At 36.5% G+C, this 19,917-nt stretch overlaps 1 protein-coding gene and 1 non-coding gene across 3 annotated transcripts in view; one reads left to right on the forward strand and one right to left on the reverse strand.

Annotated features, from left to right (window-relative positions):
- Lrrc63 (leucine rich repeat containing 63) overlaps positions 1-19,917 on the forward strand; it is a 60,115-nt gene that overhangs the window by 26,916 nt on the left and 13,282 nt on the right. For both annotated transcript variants that reach the window (XM_074043370.1, XM_074043369.1), the window contains one exon: positions 2,807-2,943. In XM_074043370.1, coding sequence (XP_073899471.1) covers positions 2,807-2,943 — 137 coding nt within the window. The remainder of the gene's footprint in view (positions 1-2,806; positions 2,944-19,917) is intronic.
- Positions 8,157-8,264, reverse strand: LOC141413132 (U6 spliceosomal RNA). The gene has a single exon (XR_012437955.1). It is a non-coding gene; the product is annotated as a U6 spliceosomal RNA (small nuclear RNA).

Here is a 19,917-nt window from a genome sequence, read left to right on the forward strand (position 1 = left end):
TGTCATTTCAAATAAATGAAATATTATGAATAATTAGGGTGGATTTTGTTTTCAGTATCTTCGGTGACTATTTCATAAGTCACTGATTTGTCTTGTGAATTGACTTCCATAGTATTGGCTTTCAGTGAATTGACTTTTCACAAATTGGCCTTCTTTCTGTATCATATGTATAATATTTAAAACATTTGTTTTTCTAAGAATGGACAAAATGCCTATTTCATGAAGCTGATGCTTTAGTGGGGCCAGATCATTCACATGTTTATGTGTGGTACACCCTGTGAGAAGAGCTATGAAGAATAATACAAGTGAAAAGAACCAAGAACAATAATATATTCTATTTTCACTTGGAAAAATTACTTTTTTCTTTTCTAATACATGAAACTAGTTTTATTAATTTTTCTAGGCCAAATTGGTAAGAATTCTCAAGGGATATAAGGGTCCCATTCTTCGTGCTAATTTAATCTTTCTTCTTTTTTTTTTTTGTGGTACTGGGGTTTGAACTCAGGGCCTACACCTTGAGCCACTCCATCAGCCTTTTTTTTTTGTGATGGGTTTTTTTGATAGTCTCACTATTTGCCTGGGTTGGATTTGAGCATTGATCCTCCTTATCTCTGCCTCCTGAGTAGCTAGGATTATAAGTGTGAGCCACTGGTGCCCAGCTTAATCTTTCTTCTAGGTACAAGAAAGATATAACATACAAAGTATTTTATTTACTTACTTATATATATATTTTTTGCAGTACTGGTGCTTGAACTCAGGACTTCACACTTGCTAGGCAGCTGCTCCACCACTTGAGCCACACTTCCAGTCCCTAAAATGCTCATTTTTAAATCAATGGAACTTTTCACTAAAATGCAGATCTGTGTTACATAGCTGTAGCTAAAATATTCCAATGATGGTGGTAATATACAGGCATAATAGGCTATACTGTGAGGTAAACTACTTATTCCTTGTTATTAGCATAGCATAAAGATAATGAATAGAAACCAAAACTAGATACTGTAGAATGGAAAGAATGGTATGTCTTATGAGTATAGATGTAAAAGTCCTCAAAAAATGCTATCAAATCATATAAATATTTTACATCATGAACAAGTCAGGTTTATCTCACAAATGCATAGTTGGCTCTACATAGGAAAATCAATCAATATAATAATCCACACTGACATACTAATGGAGGAACAAACCACACAATTGTGTCAATAGGCACAGAATACATTTGGAAAAATCCAACACCCTTTCTTGACAAAAAGCAAGCCAACTTCCTCAATCCAGTAAAGGGCATCTACAAAAACCCCATAACTAACATCATACTTGGTAGTGGATGACTTAAAGTTTTTCTCCAAGATCAGGAAAAAGATGAAGATATCTACTCTGGCCACTATTCAACATTGCATGGAATATATAGCCAAGGCAATTATTCAAGAAAAAGAAACAAAAGTCATCCAGATTGAAATGGAAAGATTATTACATATTGTACACACATTTCAAAACATCATAATGCACCCCATAATTATGTACAAATATTTTATCTCAATAAAAACCTATATATTTATATTAAAATGTTGAAATTATATTAAATATTTTTATTTAAAAAAGGAAAGGAGTAAAACTATCTTTAGATGTAGATAACCTGGTCTGGTATATAGAAATACCAAGAAATCCAGAAAAATACTATTAGTACTCATGAATGATTTCTGAAAGGTTGCAGAATATAAATTCAATATATTAAAAGCAATTACATTTCTATATACTATCAATAATCTTTTTTGTGGTACTTGGGATTGAACCCGGGGCTTTGTACATGCCAGGCAAGTATTCTACCATTTGAGCTATGTCTCTAGTCCCCAACAAATAATCTTGATAATAAAATTAGGAAAGCAGTTCTATTTAATGTGAAAAAGAACAAAAAAATTTAGGAGTAAGGTCAATAAAAGTGCAAAACCTGCATTGTGAAATTTACACATTGTTGACAGAAATTAAAAGACATACATAGGGAACAAACATTCCATGTTCATGGGTCTTAAGACTTAATATTGTTCAGATACTATACTCCCAATGAATCTATAGATTCATTACAATCATAAAAAATTATAGCTGCCTTTTTGTTTACAGAATTTGACAAGCTGATCCTAATATCCATGAAAATGCAAGGCACTCCAAAGAGCCAAAACAATTGTGAAAAGAAAAATGAACTTAGAAGACTCATACTTCCTGTTTATAAGAATTAGTATGTTGTACTCCACCAAGTTTGGAATTTTATAAAAATAAAAATATCATATGTAATGCTAGAAAGAACCTTCTCTATAAAATTTTCTTAAGATATATTAGGGAGCAAAAATATGTTAAACAAAGGTCACAAATTTAAATGATAGATTCTGTTTTTAACTTTACATGATAAAAAATTACAGTAACATCTCAGTGAACATACTCTGCTATGACACCTGACATGTCCTGATCACTAAGGTTAATTTCACTTATCTTCCTGGTTCTGCAGATAACTTATCCCTCCTCCTTCAATTTTTCATGAGTGCCTTACATGAACCTTTGAGCTTGATAAGGAAAAAAAGGATGACCTTTCTCCTTTAGAAGTTGAGTCAAGCATGTATGCATACAGTAGTTTCAGTAACTCACGTACTCGTACATATTAATGCCAGTCTCTTGTTTTGAAGGTTTACTAAAAGTATGGAGATGCATGTATATATATTGCAATCTATATTGCAATACTGAGTCTATGAAAGATCACAAATAACTTAAAGGATGACGCTATTATTTTATCCATGTTTGTTTCTCTTTTCTTTCCCAGGTGTATTGTCTTAAAAAGTTGCAAGTATTGATGCTGAGAAACAATCCCATCAAGGAAATTCCTTCTTCAATTAAAAAACTTAAGACCCTTAGAATTTTCAGCATTGCCTTTAATTTGATTCATGATCTTCCACATGGGTAAGGTTGATTTTCTGTGATTATAAACACAGAAAATAAAGAGCTCGTAATTTAGTAAATAATCAGTTTCCCTTCTGAAAGTAGCTAAAAGCTTTTTTGACTAATTATTAATTCTTATCCTGTTAAAATTAGCTAATTTGCTTCTTATCATGGTATTTAAAATAATGATACTAGCTACACAGATGGTAACTAGCATGTGTCTAGTGATGCACATCTAGACATCTATTGTCTGAGTGTGGATTGAATGAACCCAGATCTTCTAAAGCAATTCAGGTGAGACTCTTGCAACTATCCTTTGATGTCATTTTTTGATACAGAAAGAGTACTGAACTTGGAATTAGAAAAATCTAAATCTTTGCCTTTAAAGTTAACAATAATTATGTTTTTTTCTGTAGAAAATAACTTAACCATTCTTGAACTCAATGTTTTAATCTATAAACTAAGGAGATTGGCCTATATTATATCTAAGGGCTGTTCAACTCTAATAGGAATGCTGATATGTGGGTATATAAAGATGGATTTCTTGCCACATATGAACTGTTATTTAACTCCTGATATAAGTTTTAAGCCCAAAACCATAACCAAATACCAGAACCAGATAATTCCTCCAATTAGAGTTTAACAAATTGAATGTATGTTAAAGGCATCTGTGTGTACATGTATACATATACATACATAACTAAATATATTTTTATACACAGAACTATGTAAATATATGTATATTTATGACCACATTTAAACATAATTTGTACTAGATTATAACCATAATATCATACTTTAATCATAACTGTCACTTCAAATGTAAAAACCCTGGTTAGGTATGGTGATTGAGGCCTGTAATCCCAGCTACATGGGAGGCATAGGTAGGGAGAGTATAGCCAAGGCCTGCCCTAAGTGAAAAGTGAGACCCTATCTAAGAATAAAAAGGGATGGAGGTATCACTCAAGAGGTAGAGTGCTTGCCTAGTAAGCATGAGACCCTGAGTTCAAGCCCCAGTACCACAAAAATAAGTAAAAATCCCAAAGCAACTAAAATTTGATCATAACTAAAGGGCCAACGTATTGTTCAATTTAGTATGAGCTGTTTTTAATTTAAAATGTTTTAAGGTACTTTAAGAATGTATTTCTAAAACAAAGCACTGTATTTTTTGTTAAATTACATTGGATGTGTATGCATATCAAGGAAAGATAGCAGCAAAGAATGAAAAATGAAATAGGAAAATATTATTGACCTCAGAGACAAAGCAACCTCAGATGTAAATGTAAATGTTTATTTGCAGCGTTTGTTAAATGAAAACTCACCTAGAGAGCAAGTATACAGTGAGGGATGAGAGTTGAATTCCTTATATTTAATAATTGTCAGAATTCTAGTTTGTTGAATGACAGGATTCAGGAAGCATTAGCTGCTGAAATGGAGTGAAATGCAGTGGACCAAACAACTATGTAAAATATTTGATATAGTTCCAGATCCATATAAATTTTGTGCTTTGGATATTATTACTGTCAAAAGTAATTACATTGATGCATTCAAATGTTATTCTTTCACCCTTACAATTAATTCACCAGATATTCATGAAGTATCTACTGTGTGTTCCTAGAAGCTCACTACCTATGAGGAAAGCAGACAATTGAATATACTTAGTAAAGTAAAATAATGGAGATGCACATTGTGAAGATTTGTGAATCCCAAAGAGTGTCATGTAACACATTCTGGAGGGTCAGAGGTGACTCCCTGGAAGAGATAAATCTTGACCCAAGTATGACCATTAGTTAGCTAGGTCACAGAGGAGAGGGCAAGATACAGTTGATCCAATGTTAGGATGAACACTTCAAGGAAGAGAGATGTGAAGTGTCATACATACTGTGGGTTGGGGAATACTGTTTGTTATTTTTGAAGCTTAGAGTGTAAAGCCAACTGGTGAGAAATGAGCTCCATGTGGTAAGCAGGGACTAGATTATTCAGGAGCCTTGTGATATAAGTTGGAAAACTTATACTTCATGCTGTGTGTGATGAGAAACCAATATAGGGCTTTCCGTAGGGGAGTGGCAGAGTTGTACTTCTATTTTTAGGTGGCAGTGTAGAGCATGACTATAAAGAGACAAATCAGAATTCAAGATAACCAGTTGGGGGCTATCACAATAGCTCAGGCAAGAGATGGAAAGAACTTGGGCCAGGGTAATAGTAGTGATCACAGAGCAGAAGGAACAAATTGTTGAGAAACTCAAGCAAAATCTGCAAGATCTATTACTGATGAGACATAGAAGATGTAGGGGATGGAAGAGTCAAGGTTTAAAGAAAGTTTAGGTGACTCCCAGATGTCTCATTAGAGCAAAATAATTGAATAGTGTAAAATATATTTAATACTTACAAAATACTAGGCTCTGTCCTAAGAGTTAGGTTTATATTAGTAAATGAAAGGGAAATGAACCATTTCCTTACAGGGACTGAGAATCCTGGGATGGATACAGAAAAATGAACAAACATTAAGGCTAAGGCTAAGAATGTAAAGATCAATAAGATGCCAGGGAAAATATAAATTAAATCAAGTTGATAAGAGGAATTATCTGAGAAAATGTCATTTAAGCAGAAAATTATGTCCAGGCCAAAACTAGGGAAAAGAATATTCACGAAGTGTGAATACCAAATGTAAGGCAGGTAATAATCAGGACTCTTACAGGAATTGCACAATGCCAAGCACAGGTGCAAGTGTAATGAGAGTGTGGCCTCAGGCAAGGTCCAAGAGTTTGACAAAGGCAGCATATCATGAAGTTTTAGAGGTCATGTGAAGAAATTTATATGTAAGTGCCCCAAGACTGGTATGAAGCAGGAGTGATAAGATCAAAGCTGAGGAAATTTGAAGGAAGGAAAATAATGAGTTTAGCTTTAGATTACCACGTTGGTTTGGGTTGTGTTTTCTTTTTCTCTGTTTATTGTTTGCTTTGAAACATGGTCATTTATGAAGTGCAAGATAGCCTCGAGCTTGTGACCCTTCTCCCTCAGCCTCCCAAGTACTGGGATTACAGGTTTGAGCCATTATGCCAAACTTGGGTTGTATTTTCTACTACAAAGTTAAGATATTAAACTCACAGTAGAGTTTTGTGCTGGAGATAAAGATTTTGAATGATCAGAAGATATTAACTGAAATAAGGGAGAATGTGCAGAACAATCTTCTGAGGAGATAATCCTGGAGAAACACCAGCATTTTAGGTGCCAACATTAAGAGGAAATTATAGACATAGGGGGTCTCAATTTATACAAAGAGAGCCAGGTGAAGCTAAATGAGTGGATTATTTCACGAAAGAAGGGTGACAAACAATGCCAAATGCAACAGAAAAACCCAGATTAAGGCTGAGAACAATTTCAGTGGAATGTTCAGAACAAAAGTGGGTTGAGAAAAAATGGGCAAAGAGAGACTAGTGATCATGACTATAGACCATTGTTATAGTTTGAATATGAAATATTTCCTATAGACTCATGTGTTGAGTGCTTGGTCCTCAGCTGGTAGCACTATTTTTTTTTTGTTGGGGGGTGGTTTCTGAAAACTTTGAGAGATGTGCCTAGTTGGAGGAAGTAGGTCATTGGGACCTGACTTCAAAAGTTCTATCTGGTCCCATCCCTTTGTTACTCTGCTTCCTGTTCTCCACAAAGTGAGAAGCTTGATGTTCTGTTCAAGTGCGTGGGGCCAAGCAGCCAGAGACTGAACCTTCTGTAACTGTGAACAAGATAAATCGATAAATCGTTCCTCCTTTAAGTTGCTCTCTTGGGTATTCGGTCACAGCTGCACAAAAGTAACTAGCAGAAGGGGAGGCCAGAGGAGCTGGGGCAGAAGAGAAGGCCAGAGGAGTGGGGTTGTTGCTGTGACTAAACCTGGCCACGAGATTCTTAGGTCTTTGGAACTGGTTTGGAGGGAGAATTTTGAAGAGTTTGGAGACGTGGGCCACAGAAACCCTAGAATGCTGTAAGCAGAGCTTAATGTGCAATTCTGGTGGGAGCTCAGAAGACCAGAATGCCAGTAGGAATATGGACAGTAAAAATTTTGCTCATGAGGTTTCATATGGCAATAAGGACTCTATTGGATATTGGACTAGAAGATATGTGTGTTACATTCTGGCAAAGATCTTGTGTACATTTTGTCTATGTCCTGAGACTTTACAGGAGGCTGAGTTTAAAAAGTGATTAACTAATTTAATCTGGTGGAAGAAATTTCAAGGCAGAACTCTGGAGTACTCTACTCACAGAGAAATACAAAAGTGTTTCCCTGTATTCAGCCATCAGGCACTCAGTAGCCTCTTCAGCTGTTGTCCAAGAAGACCCACCTACTGCTTGAGCTGGCAGTAGACCTTGGCATTTTCATGTGATTCTGGTTTTGCAGATATGCAGGATGCAAGAGTTGTGATGGAGGCTTCCACTCAGATTTCAAAGGAAGGCCTGGGAGGCCAAGCAGTGAATGACAGGGTTAGTAGCCATGTAGGCAGTCCCTGAGAGGGCAAGACATGAAACTGTGAGGGTGAAGCCTAACCTGCACTGGGGAACCCAGGATGTTGGAGATGTCAGGAATGTCAATATCTGCAAAGAAAAGTCACAGGCAATGAGTGAAACCAGCACAAGAGAGAGGCCATGTGGTCTGCAGATGGCAAGGTCATAGGGATGGGGCTTCCCAAGCCCATTGACCCTCACATCACACCCATGCTCCAGATGTTAGACATGGAGTTACACAACATAATGTTTTCCCTGCTCTGTTAAGATACTATAATTTTTATGAAAAACAAAAAAATAGAATACTCTACTACAAGGGAGTGGGAGTGCAATTTTAAATTGGGCAGTTAGGGTGAAACTTATTTTAGAAGGGACACTGATCAAAGTATGCTAGTCAGTGGTATAAATTTTGCCATTCAAATAAAATTTAGCAGTATTTTATAATTGTTACTCAACTTGTTTGAAACCATAGTATTAGAATTTAAATTAAGAAATATACTTTTGGGCTGGCAGAGTGCTCAAGTGGTAGAGTACCTGCTTACCAAGCATGAGGCCCTAAGTTCAAACTCAGTACTGCCAAAAAAAAAAGAAAAAAATATATATATATACTTTTTCAGAATTTATCTAACGTAGAAAAAAATGATTGTTCATTTTAAATAGCTGAACATTACATTATATTTATAAGATGGTCTTTTCTTTTTTTATTGTTGTGCTGGGGATACATTGTGGCATTTATAAAAAATATGGAACACTTCACAAATCTGCATGTCTTCCTTACGCAGAGAACATGATAGGTCTTCTCTGTATTGTTCCAATTTTAGTATATGTGCTGCTGAAGTGAGAACAAAGATGGTGTTTTCCATTCTTCTCATTACTTGTCTAAAGTTCTCTTATGAATTCCATAAACTAAAATTTTAATTTTATTTAGATAACTTTTTTCTAAAAATTTGATGATGTTCTTTCACTATTATCTCCCTATTCCAAGAGGTTTGTAGTTCTGTGAGACTTAATATGACATGGTTGAAAGGCAAGGCACCTTTAGGGGTGGGTTCTGCACCCTAGATGCTATGCTGTAAGTTTTGGCAAGCCACTCACACACCCTTAACTTCAGCCTCTAGCTGGACAGTTAGAAAAATTGTACTTGCTTTTTTAAAAAATCAAATGAGAAAAATTTCGTAAATTATTTTTTAAATCCTTTCAGTTATTTCTATAGATTTTTCTTTTTCCCTTGACTTAAGTTTCTAAAACAAAGTAAAACATCCAGTATTTTTGAAAATATGTACCAGCTGATTGCTCAATAGAACACATTAAAATTAAGGAATTATTAACAAGGAAAAAATCTGTTTAGTTAAAGCACCAATTCACAGAGGCCTAAATTTTTGCTCCTAATATATTTTGTTTTATTTTATTTTGACTGCTTAGGGCATCCAATACGAGTCAACATGGAGGGAGAGAGGTCCCTTATTGAAGGCAGGAAGAACTGTGCTTTCATCTTGATCCTGCTCCCTTAGGGACTGTGAACATACCCCACTTATGTAATCTTGAAAAGTTCTTTGATTCGTCTTTTTAACCCTTCATAAAATAAAAATAGCAAATCATTTTTAAATACCCAAAAGGTTTTTTTTTAAGGTTTTGTATATAAAAAAAAGACAAGAAAATGAGGAAAAAAATGAAAGAGTAAGAGGCATGTTTGATGATGTTATTACCTTCAAGAGAACAAAGAAAAACATATTTCACGAACAAATACTGTTTGCCACAAAAACAACTTTTTAGACCCAAACCCTAAGGTTTTGAAAAAAGAACTGTTGCAAAGGTTAAAAAAAGAAACCCATATATGTTTTCTGAGTGAATTGCAAGAGAACAGTGACATGGAAAATTGCTTTTAACTATCAAAATCACATTTTTGCCTTACTTGTCTGATTTAGTGTGCTTTCATTGGCGGGCAGTTTCTTTGGGAAAGAGAAGCTATTTAGAACAAAGACCTGAACAACCTACTTGAAAGCATGTAGTAAGAGCCAGCTCTGAAATTTCATATTTTCCCATGGTGTTGTTGATTAAATGCCTTTGTCCCCACATAGTCGAAGAAAAAGGATAGCTGTATTCATACAACTTGAATAAGTTACTTGACATCAAATAACTTCCATTCTTAAAAATTCTATAAAAATTATAAAAGTCTTATAGTGGTGTTGTAAAAGACCATTCTAAATTCCCATGAAATGGGAATTAATTAAAATTCCCATTAATTAATTAAAATTAATTTTAAAAATTAGTAACTGGTATTTATAATGCCGTGGTGACCATCACTTTTAATATATATTACTATTATTATTATTTTATTTATTTTAATTTTATTTCATTTTTACATTTACACACATGTGTATACATTATTTGGGCCACTGCCCCACCCCCCTGCTTCCAGGCAGAACCTGTTCTGCCCTCTTGTTCTCCGATTTTGTTGAAGAGAAAACATAAGAGATAATAAGAAAAGCACAGCGTTTTTACTAGCTTGAGTAAAGATAGCTATACAGAGAAATTCCTAGTGTTGCTACCATGCATAATTACACATTATTGTTAATAGTAGCTTATTCTTCCAAGTGGTCATCAGGACTCTAGTTTAAGTAGCTATTTCTTAATAAAGTACTAATAAAACAATGAAATAAGAAACTAAATTCTCCCCAAATCAATGAACCAATTAAGAAATGGGCAACTGAACTAAATAGAACTTTCTCAAAAGAAGAAATTCAAGTGGCCAAGAAACACATAAAAAATGCGCACCATCTCTAGCCATAAAGGAAATGCAAATCAAAACCACACTAAGATTCCACCTCCCTCCTGTTAGAATAGCCATCATCAAAAACACCACCAACAACAGGTGTTGGCGAGGATGTGGAGAAAAAGGAACCCTCATACACTGCTGGTGGGAATGCAAGCTGGTGCAACCACTCTGGAAAAAAATATGGAAGCTTCTTAAAAATCTAAACATAGATCTGCCATATGATCCAGCAATCCCACTCCTGGGGATATACCCAAAGGAATGCGACACAGATTATTCCAAAAGCACCTCCATACCCATGTTTATTGCAGCACTATTCACAATCGCCAAGTTATGGAAACAACCAAGATGCCCCACTACTGACAAATGGGTTAAGAAAATGTGGTATTTATACACAATGGAATTTTACTCAGCCATGAAGAAGAATGAAATCTTATTTGCAGGTAAATGGGTAGAACCGGAGAACATCATTCTGAGCGAGGTTAGCCAGGCTCAGAAGACCAAAAATCATATGTTCTCCTTCACATGTGGACTTTAGATCTAGGGCAAATACAGCAATGTTGTAGGACTTGGGTTACATGATAAGTAGTGATCATATACGGGAGGTACGGGGTTAGATAGAAAACCCAAAACATGAAAGCATTTGATGTCCCCACTCCAGAGGAATTAATACAGAAACCTTAAGGTGACAGAGGTCAACACAAGAAGGGGATCAGGACCCAGTGTAATAAAGATCAGTTAGAGATGAATCAACCTGGGTTGTAACACATTTGTACATGAAAGCAATGCTAGGAATCTCTCTGTATAGCTGTCCTTATCTCAACTAGCAAAAATGCTGTGTTTTTCTTACTATTGCTTATTTCTACTCTTCAATGGAACTGGAGAAAAGTGCAGAACAGGTTCTGCCTGGAAGGGAGGGAGCAGGGGTGGAGAGGGTGGGGTCAGGGGCAGCAGGGAGAAATGACCCAAACAATGTATGCACATGTGAATAAATGAATAATGAAAAAAATGCTCTACATGTTCTAAAAAAAAAATGTGATAGATTTAGTGCTGGTGAGTGTCACGAATCAGACTAAACAGACATTGTCTGGACAGATTTGCTCTCTAAAATCATATATAGGTGAGATAAACTCCAAGTCTAGAACCTCTGAATCTTCTTAGTTAGCTCCTCAGTGCTGCCACTAAAGCCCTACTCAGCTTCACAATCAACAGGGTACATCATATACAGTGAAGGCTGGGACCAGGCTACTTTGCAAGTGCTGATGGATAGGGAAGACAAGATGGTTCTTGAAACTACCTGAGACAAGAAAGTAAAATATTCTTTCTAAATTGAAAAATAGAGCAAATGTTATGAGCATTTCCTTTACAGAGGTGGTAAGAAGTTGGGGATGACCACTGAATTGAGTTGAAAGGCTTATTTTTTGTGTTCCTAGTCAACTATATCAGTTCCTCGGAGGAAAGGATTTTAGAGTGGAACTGCCACTCCTTTTCATTCAACTGTGATTTACTCGGCAATTACAATGTACAAGGCATCGTGTAGACAGAAATGTAGAATGGAATCCTTGGCCTCCATAGTGTTAGAAGGAAGACATTTACTGCATAATGTGAAAGGGGATGGGAGAGAGGTAAACAGAGCACAGAAGAGCCAGCTCACCCAAATCTGGAAGATTTGGAAAGAATTCCTTGAAAGAGGTGATATCTGAGTTCAGACTTAAAATGTCAAAAGACAAGGACTAAAGAGTTAAGTTTAGGGGATGGCATATGCCATTTGGAAACATGTAAGAACTGGTTTATTCTGGGAGATTTAACAAACAAATGCTGGATCTTAGGAATATGGGGGAAACTGAGAGGCAAGCTGGACAGTAATCTGGGGTTAGATCGTGGGACCTTTATATGGCAAGCTCAGAGTAGGAAGTTAGTGAAATACTGTGCTCATAATGTCTTAATAATCATGCAAGTGATTTTTTGTTTTTTATTTGTATGGAAATAGAAAGGCATTTGAGAAGAACACACACGTAAGGTGTGTTTACTAGGGATTAGGATCAATATCATACTTAGTCATGCAATTCTGTCTTCACGAATTCTACTCCCATTTCCCAGAAAACAGGACATGTGACAGTGTAAGTCTATGATACAGAGTCTTTGTATTCTATCTTTCTTTTTTTTTTTTAATGGTACTGGAATTTGAACTCAGGACCTTCACTTTGAGCCACTCTGCCAGCCCTTTTTTGTGATGGATATTTTCTAGATAGGGTCTTGTGAACTGTTTTCCTGGGGTGGCTTTGAACCACAGTCCTTCTGATCTCTGCCTCCTCAGTAGCTAAGATTACAGGCGTGAGCCACTGGTACCCGGCTGTCATTCTTACTTTAAGTACTTATCTTTATGGAAAGATCAAAGGTGTTTCACCAAGAAAGTCTCTTTTTAATTTTTTTCTTAGCATATATTAATTGCACAAAGGAGTTCCATTTTGGTATTTCTATACATGTGTATAAGATACTTTGATCAAATTCACAACCTCTATTATTCTTTCTTAGACCCATTTCCATCCTTTAAAAACAATATTTAATGGTTCATTATCCTATTTTCATACATGTGTATGAAGTACTTTGACCATATTTATCCCCCTTCAGCTTCTTTTTTTAGCCCCCCCACTGGTTCTCACCCCCAACAGTCACCCCATTTTACACACCTGCCATTGTTTTATTTTTAGGCCCAGATTCCACATATCAGAGAGAACATGTGATATTTGTCTACTTCAATCTAGATTATTATGCTTAATGTGATAATTTTCAATTCATCCATTTTCCTGTAAACAACATTATTTTTCTTTGTGGGTGAATAATTATCCATTGTGTATATATATATATACCACATTTTCTTCATTCATTCCTTGGTTGAAAGACACGTAGGCTGATTCTATAGTTGGGCTATTATGATTAGAGCTGCTGTAAACATGGCTGTACAGGTATTTCTATTGTATGCTGACTGGATATAAGGCCAGGAGAAGTATAGAAGATTCACATGGTAGCTCTGTTTTTAGCTTTTTGCGGAACCTATTGATTTCCATAGTGACTGGACTAATTTACATTTCCACCAACAGTGTGTAAGGGTTCCATCCCCCGCAGCCCGGTATCTTTTCCAGCATTTGTGTTCCCTTGATGATAGCCATTCTGAGTGAGGTAACATGGGATCTCAGTGTTGAGCATTTCTTCATATATTTCTTAGCCATTTGTACTTCTCTTAGAAATGTGTGCTTAACACAAGGGAGGGGTGAGGATAGGTAAGACACCTAAAAAACTAGCTAGCATTTGTTGCCCTTAATGCAGAGAAACTAAAGCAGATACCTTAAAGCAACTGAGGCCAATAGGAAAAGGGGACCAGGAACTAGAGAAAAGGTTAGATCAAAAAGAATTAACCTAGAAGGTAACACCCACGCACAGGAAATCAATGTGAGTCAATGCCCTGTATAGCTATCCTTATCTCAACCAGCAAAACCCCTTGTTCCTTCCTATTATTGCTTATACTCTCTCTACAACAAAATTAGAGATAAGGGCAAAATAGTTTCTGCTGGGTATTGAGGGGGGGGAGCGGGAGGGGGTGGAGTGGGTGGTAAGGGAGGGGGTGGGGGCAGGGGGGAGAAATGAACCAAGCCTTGTATGCACATATGAATAATAAAAGAAAAATGAAAAACATAAAAAATAAAAAAAAAAAAGAAATGTGTGCTTAATTCATTTGCCCATTTATTAATTAGAATGCTCTTTGGGTGCTTAATTTTTGGAGCTCTTTATATATTCTAGATATTAATCCTGTATCTGATGAACAATTGGCAAAGATTTTTTTTCCTGTTCTGTGGTTGTCTCTTAATTCTGGTATCTGTTTCCTTTGCTATGCAGAAGGATATGAAATTTGATGCAGTCCTGTGTCTCAATTCTTGCTCTTATTTCATGAACCATTTGGAGTCCTATTCAGAAAGATTCTGCCTAAATCTTCAAGGGCTTGCCCTGTGTTTTTCTCTAGTATTTTCAAAATTCCATGCCTTACATTAAGATCCTTTATTCATTTTAAAGTAATTTTTGTATAATGTGAGAAACAGGGTCTAGATTCAATCTTCTACTTGTAGATAGCCAGTTTTTCCAACATTATTTGGTGAAGAGACTATCATATCTTCAATGCATGTTTTAGGTGCCTTAGTCAAAAATCTCTAAGAGTTTTTAGGTTCTTTTAACTATAAAATTATGTAGTCTGCAAGTAGAGACAATACAACTTGTTCCTTTTCTATTTGTATCTCTTTTGTAACTTTTTTTCTCCCTTATTGCTTTTGTTAAGGATTCAAGCAGTTTACTGAGTAAGAGTAGAAAAGGTAGACACCCTTGTCTCATTCCTGACTTTAGAGGAAATGGTTTCTGTTTTTCCTTGTTTAGTACAATATGACTACGGGTTTATCATATGTAGCGTTTATATGTTGATATACATTCCTTCTATTCCTGGTTACTTCAGGGCTTTTATCATGAAGGGATGTTGAGTTTTATCAAATAATTTTTTGGCATCTAGTGAGATGATCATGTGACTTTTGTCCTTTATTCTGTTTTTGTGCTGTATTGTTTATTGATTTGCATATGTTGAACAATCCTTTACATCCCTGGAATCAAATCAACTGATCATGGTGTTTGATCCTTTTAATGTGTTATTGAATTCATTTTGCAAATAGTTAATTGAAAATTGTTGTATCTGTGTTCATCAAGGAAATTGTTGTGTAATTTTCTTTGTTTTTTATCTTTATCCAGTTTTGGTGTTAAGTAATACTGGCTTCCTAGCATGAGTTTAGTCAGGTTCCTTCCCTTTGTATTTTATAGAATGGCTTGAGGTGCATTGGTGTTAGCTCTTCTGTAGAGGTTTGGTAGAATTTATCAGTGATCTGTCACTGATGATCTGTGCTGGGCTTTTCTTTGTTGGGAGACTCTTTACTACTGTTCCAATTACATTAGTTAGTATAGATGTGGTTTAGTGGTTTATATTCTCTTGTTTTAATTTTGGTGGGTCATATGCATCTAGAAATTTATTAATTTCTTCTAGATTTTCCAGTTTATTAGGTTATAAACTTCTGAAATATTCCTTAATGATCTTCTGAATTTCATTTGTGTTTGTTGTGATGTACCCTTTCTCATCTCTAATTTTGTTAACTTGAATGTTCTCCCTATTTCTTTTGGTTAACTTAGCTAAGGGTTTGTCAAGCTTGTTTATCTTTTCAAATAATCAACTCAGTTTCATTGACACTATGTATCATTCTTTTATTCTTCATTTTATTAATTTCTATCCTTATCATTATTATTTCTTTCCATTTACTGCTTTCATGTTTATGTTATTATTGTTTTCCTAAGATCTTGGGTGCCTTGCTAGATTGTTTATTTAGGATCTCTCTGATTTTTTAATTTTGGCACTCATAGCTATAAACTTTCCTCTTAGCATTGCTTTTGCTCTGTCCCAATAATTATGATAAGTTGTGTTTTCATTTTCATTTGAGTCTAGGAATTTTTTAATTCCCCTCCCCCCTTCTTTATTTCTTCTCTCTCTCTCTTTCTAGTGGGACTTGGGTTTGAATTCAGGACTTCCTTTTTTTTTATTATTATTGCTGTGCTGGGGATACATTGTGACATTTACAAAATTTCTTACAATATATCATAGTTGACTTTATCCCCACCATCATTCTCCTTTATCCTCCCTCCTCTCATTCCAAACTCAGGACTTCCTGCTTGCAAAGCAGGTGCTCTACCACTTGATCCATGCCTGCAGCCCAACCCCCTTATTTCTTTAATGAACAACTGATCATTCAAAAGTGAATTGATTAGACTCCATGTGTTTGGATATCTTCTGTTGTTTCTCTGGTTCTTGATTTCTAGCTTTATTCCTTATGGTTTAATAAAATACAGGAAACTTTTTCAAATTTCTTGTATTTGTTTAGGATCTCTTTATGTTCTAACATATGATCTATTTGGAAGAAAGTTCCATGGGCTGCTGAGAAGAATGTGTATCCTGTAGCAGTTTGGTAGAATATTCTGTATATGTCAGTTTTTTCCATTTGATCTATAGTGTCATTTAATTCCTAAGACTTCTTGTTGAAATTTTTTGCCTGGATGACCTGTTTATTGGTGAACATTGGGTATTAAAAGCACCCACCATTATTGTGCTGAGTTCCATCTGTGTTTTTATGTCCAGTACTGTTTGTTTTATGAAATTGGGTATGCTGATGTTTTGGTGCATACGTTTGCAATTGCTGTATCCTCCCGATGGATCATTCCATTTATAAAAGCAAGCTTTTTTGTCTCTTCTAATTTTCACTTGAAGTCTTTTTTGTCAGATATGAGTATAGCTACTCTTGCTTAATTTTTGACTCCATTTGCTTAGAAAATATTTTTCCACCCTTTTACTATAAGCCTGGGTTTGTCTTTGCCAGCAAGGCACATTTCTTATGGACAATGTTTTTTAACCCAAACTGCCAATATATGTCTTTTGTTTATAAAAATGAGGCCATTAGAATTCAGAGTTATAATTTAAAGGTATGTAATAATCCCTCCCATTTCACGGGTTTTGTAGTGTTTGATTCTTCCTTACTCCTTGTTTGCTTATCTACTTGTCTAGTGAGATTTATTCTTTCTCACAATTTTATGAGTGTATTTATCTTCTTTTGTGTGTAACATTCCTTTAAGTATCTTCTGCAGTGCTAGTTTTGTGATCATGAATTCCTTTAGTTTTGCTTATCATAGAAGACTTGTATTTCTCCTTCAATTATGAAGGACAGATTCACTGGATACAGCATTCTAGATTAGCAACTATTTTCTCTAGGACTAGAAATATATCATTCCACACCCTCTTTTTCAAAAAAGTTTCTATTGAAAAATCTGCTGTTATTCTGAAGGGTTTGCCTTTATAGGTGACTTGGACCTTCTCTCTGTGGCTTTCAATATTCTTTGTTTGTTCTTAAGCCAAATGTTTCAATGGTAATTTGCTTTGTAGTTGTCCTTTTCTGGTTTAGTCTGTTTGGAGTCCTAAAAACCTCCTGTACCTAGATGACCATCTCGTTCTCAAGATTTCTGCTATTGAATATGTTTTCTGTGTCTTTAGCTTGCATCTCTTCTCCTGCTTCTATGCCAATGATTCTTAGTTCTTGGTCTCTTAATACTGTTCCAGAGGTCTTCCATTCATACTTCTTTATGTTTTCCTTCATCTTCATTTGAATGTTCTAATACATATACCTTGTCTTTAAGCCCTGATATTCTGTCTTAAACTAGATCCAATCTGTGAACTTCCAACTGATTTTTTTTGTAATTTGACTTATTGAGCTTTTCATTTCCAGAAGTTCAGTTTGATTTTTTTCACAAGTTCTATGTCTTGTTCAATGTCTCTTTCATGACCTGCAATGCCTTCTGTGTTATATTCAGCACTTTAGTGTTCTTTGTACTCATCCTGGCATTTATTCATGTCCTCTTTAATTTTATTGGTCATTCTTACAATATTTTTGAATTCTTTGTCTGAAATTTCATACATTTCACTATCATTAGAATTTATTACTGTGGAGATTTTTTAGTTTTGGAGGAGCAATATTGCATTGTTTTACGTATTTCTTGTGTTCCTGAATTGGGATTTCTGCATCTGAGGATAAGTCATTGGTTGAAGGTTTTAATAACCTGCAGTCTTTCCGTGAAGTAGTCTTTGTGTTCAGGCAGGACTGTGTAGTGCCTGGGTTGAGGTGCTATTTTTCACCACTGGATTGGGGGATGGCCCAGTAACCATGCATTAGCCCACATACTCAGGATACCCAGACCTGATCCTCAGCACTGCCCAGATCAAGAAAAACTAGCTGGAGTCTCTTACAGAAGGGGTTGGTTGTCTGCTTTTGACCTGCTTTCCCTATAGCAGTTTTCCTTCTGCGAAGACACTGATGGTAACAGGGATGTTTACAGCAGCACGTGGGTCAGGCAGGTTCCCACTTGCTCTTCAAGATTCCTTGTTTGTGTCCCAGGGGTAACAAGTGTTCAAGTGTAAGAGTGATCCCCAAATGCATCACAAATTTGTGGGGGGAGCAAACACAGCATTGAGTTCTGAAGTCTAGGGGAGCCCTTAGGGACCTAGGCACACAAGTTCTAGACATAGAACTTGTGAAAGTCTCATTACTTTCAGGCCCCACCAAGTACTTCACCTCCCATTGCAGGGAAGAGAATATAGAAGTCATATGACTGGATTCAGTGCTCTTAGACCCACCTAGAGCAAACATGCAGGGATGAAGTTCCCAGAGGTAGGACTCAGTGCTTTCAGAATCTGCATAGTAGTTTGCCTTGCTGGGGATTGGAGGGGAGGGAGACTATGGAAATCATGTAATTTGGAAGGCCTGGGTTTGGGATTCTCATACCTGCCTGACAGCAAACACAAACTAGGATGAAGTTCTCAGAACCAAAACTCAGAACTTTCAGACCCTGCCTAGCATTTCACCTCCCTGTGGGAAGAGAGGAGGCTCTGAAAATCATATGGTTTGGAAGGCCTGTACTTCAGGCATTCAGACCTGCCTGGCAGCAAATACACACTGTGATGCAGTTCTTCAAGGTGTGCCTTGCTACTTTCAGGCTCTGCCCAGAAGTTCACCTCCCTATGGGTAGAAAGAGACTGTGGATATCACGTAATTCAAGGGGGGGGTCTGGGCTCAGGGCCCTCAGACCCACCTAGTAGCCAACACATGCAGTCAGGACATAGGCTTTGGAGGCTGTACTAAGCCAGTCACAGGCTAGGTGCTTTGTTTCTTCCATGACCCTTAGGATATGGGACTTGCTCTTTGCCAGGGAGGGGGAGGGGACTGTAACTACTGTGCCCTTTACTGCTGCAGCTCCCAACTGGTTGAACTTTGCTGTAGGACCACATCATACCCTCTTCCTCTCTATGATCACCTCTCATGGCCATCTGCTACCCAGACAGTGTGGCAGGGTGCTCCAAGACTCCCTGAGCCATGATTGCTTCTTATCTTCAAGCCCCCGGAGTATCTCAGTCTCAAACAATAGACCCTCTCTCGAGATGGCATCTTTCTTCAGCACTCAGAGATGAATGGAGCAACAGAATGTCTTTCTTCACCAAGGCTAGCTTTCTACACTGAAGTCAGACTCACCAAATCTCCACACTGCATGTAAGGCTTGCAGGATATGTGGACTTATCTTGCAGCAAGGTTTGCCAGTCTGTTGCCAAGGCTGTCTGGCTTACCTTGTGATTGTGTCTTCAGATTCCCCTTCCCCTCCTGGGGAGCTGGGTAAGGGCTTGGGATCTTTGCTGCTTTTCTCTGTTGCCTGTTTCTCAGTGCTTTTATGCTATTCTCCTACCTCTTTCATGATTCCTGATGCCCTTCTCTTTCTCTTTCAGAATATTGTCTCTCTTATGTTACCAGACCCTTCTCTTTGATGGAGTCAAAACAGTGGATACTTCTAATCCCTCTCACAAAGAAACTCTTAGTGCAATTGGCATAAATAGTGTCCCTGAAAAATCCATGTCCATACAAATCTCAGAATGTGACTTTATTTGGAAATAGGGATTTTGCACATGTAATTAGTTAAATTAATACGAGGTTATACTGAATTGAAGTGGGCTGTAAATCCAGTGACTGGTGTCCTTGTTAAAAGGATATATAAAGACAAAGGCAGAGGTTGGAGTTGTGCTGAAACAAGTCAAGAAATATCAAATATTGCAGGCA

Source organism: Castor canadensis, chromosome 10 (assembly GCF_047511655.1).
Source record: "Castor canadensis chromosome 10, mCasCan1.hap1v2, whole genome shotgun sequence".
Taxonomy (NCBI): Eukaryota; Metazoa; Chordata; class Mammalia; order Rodentia; family Castoridae; genus Castor; species Castor canadensis.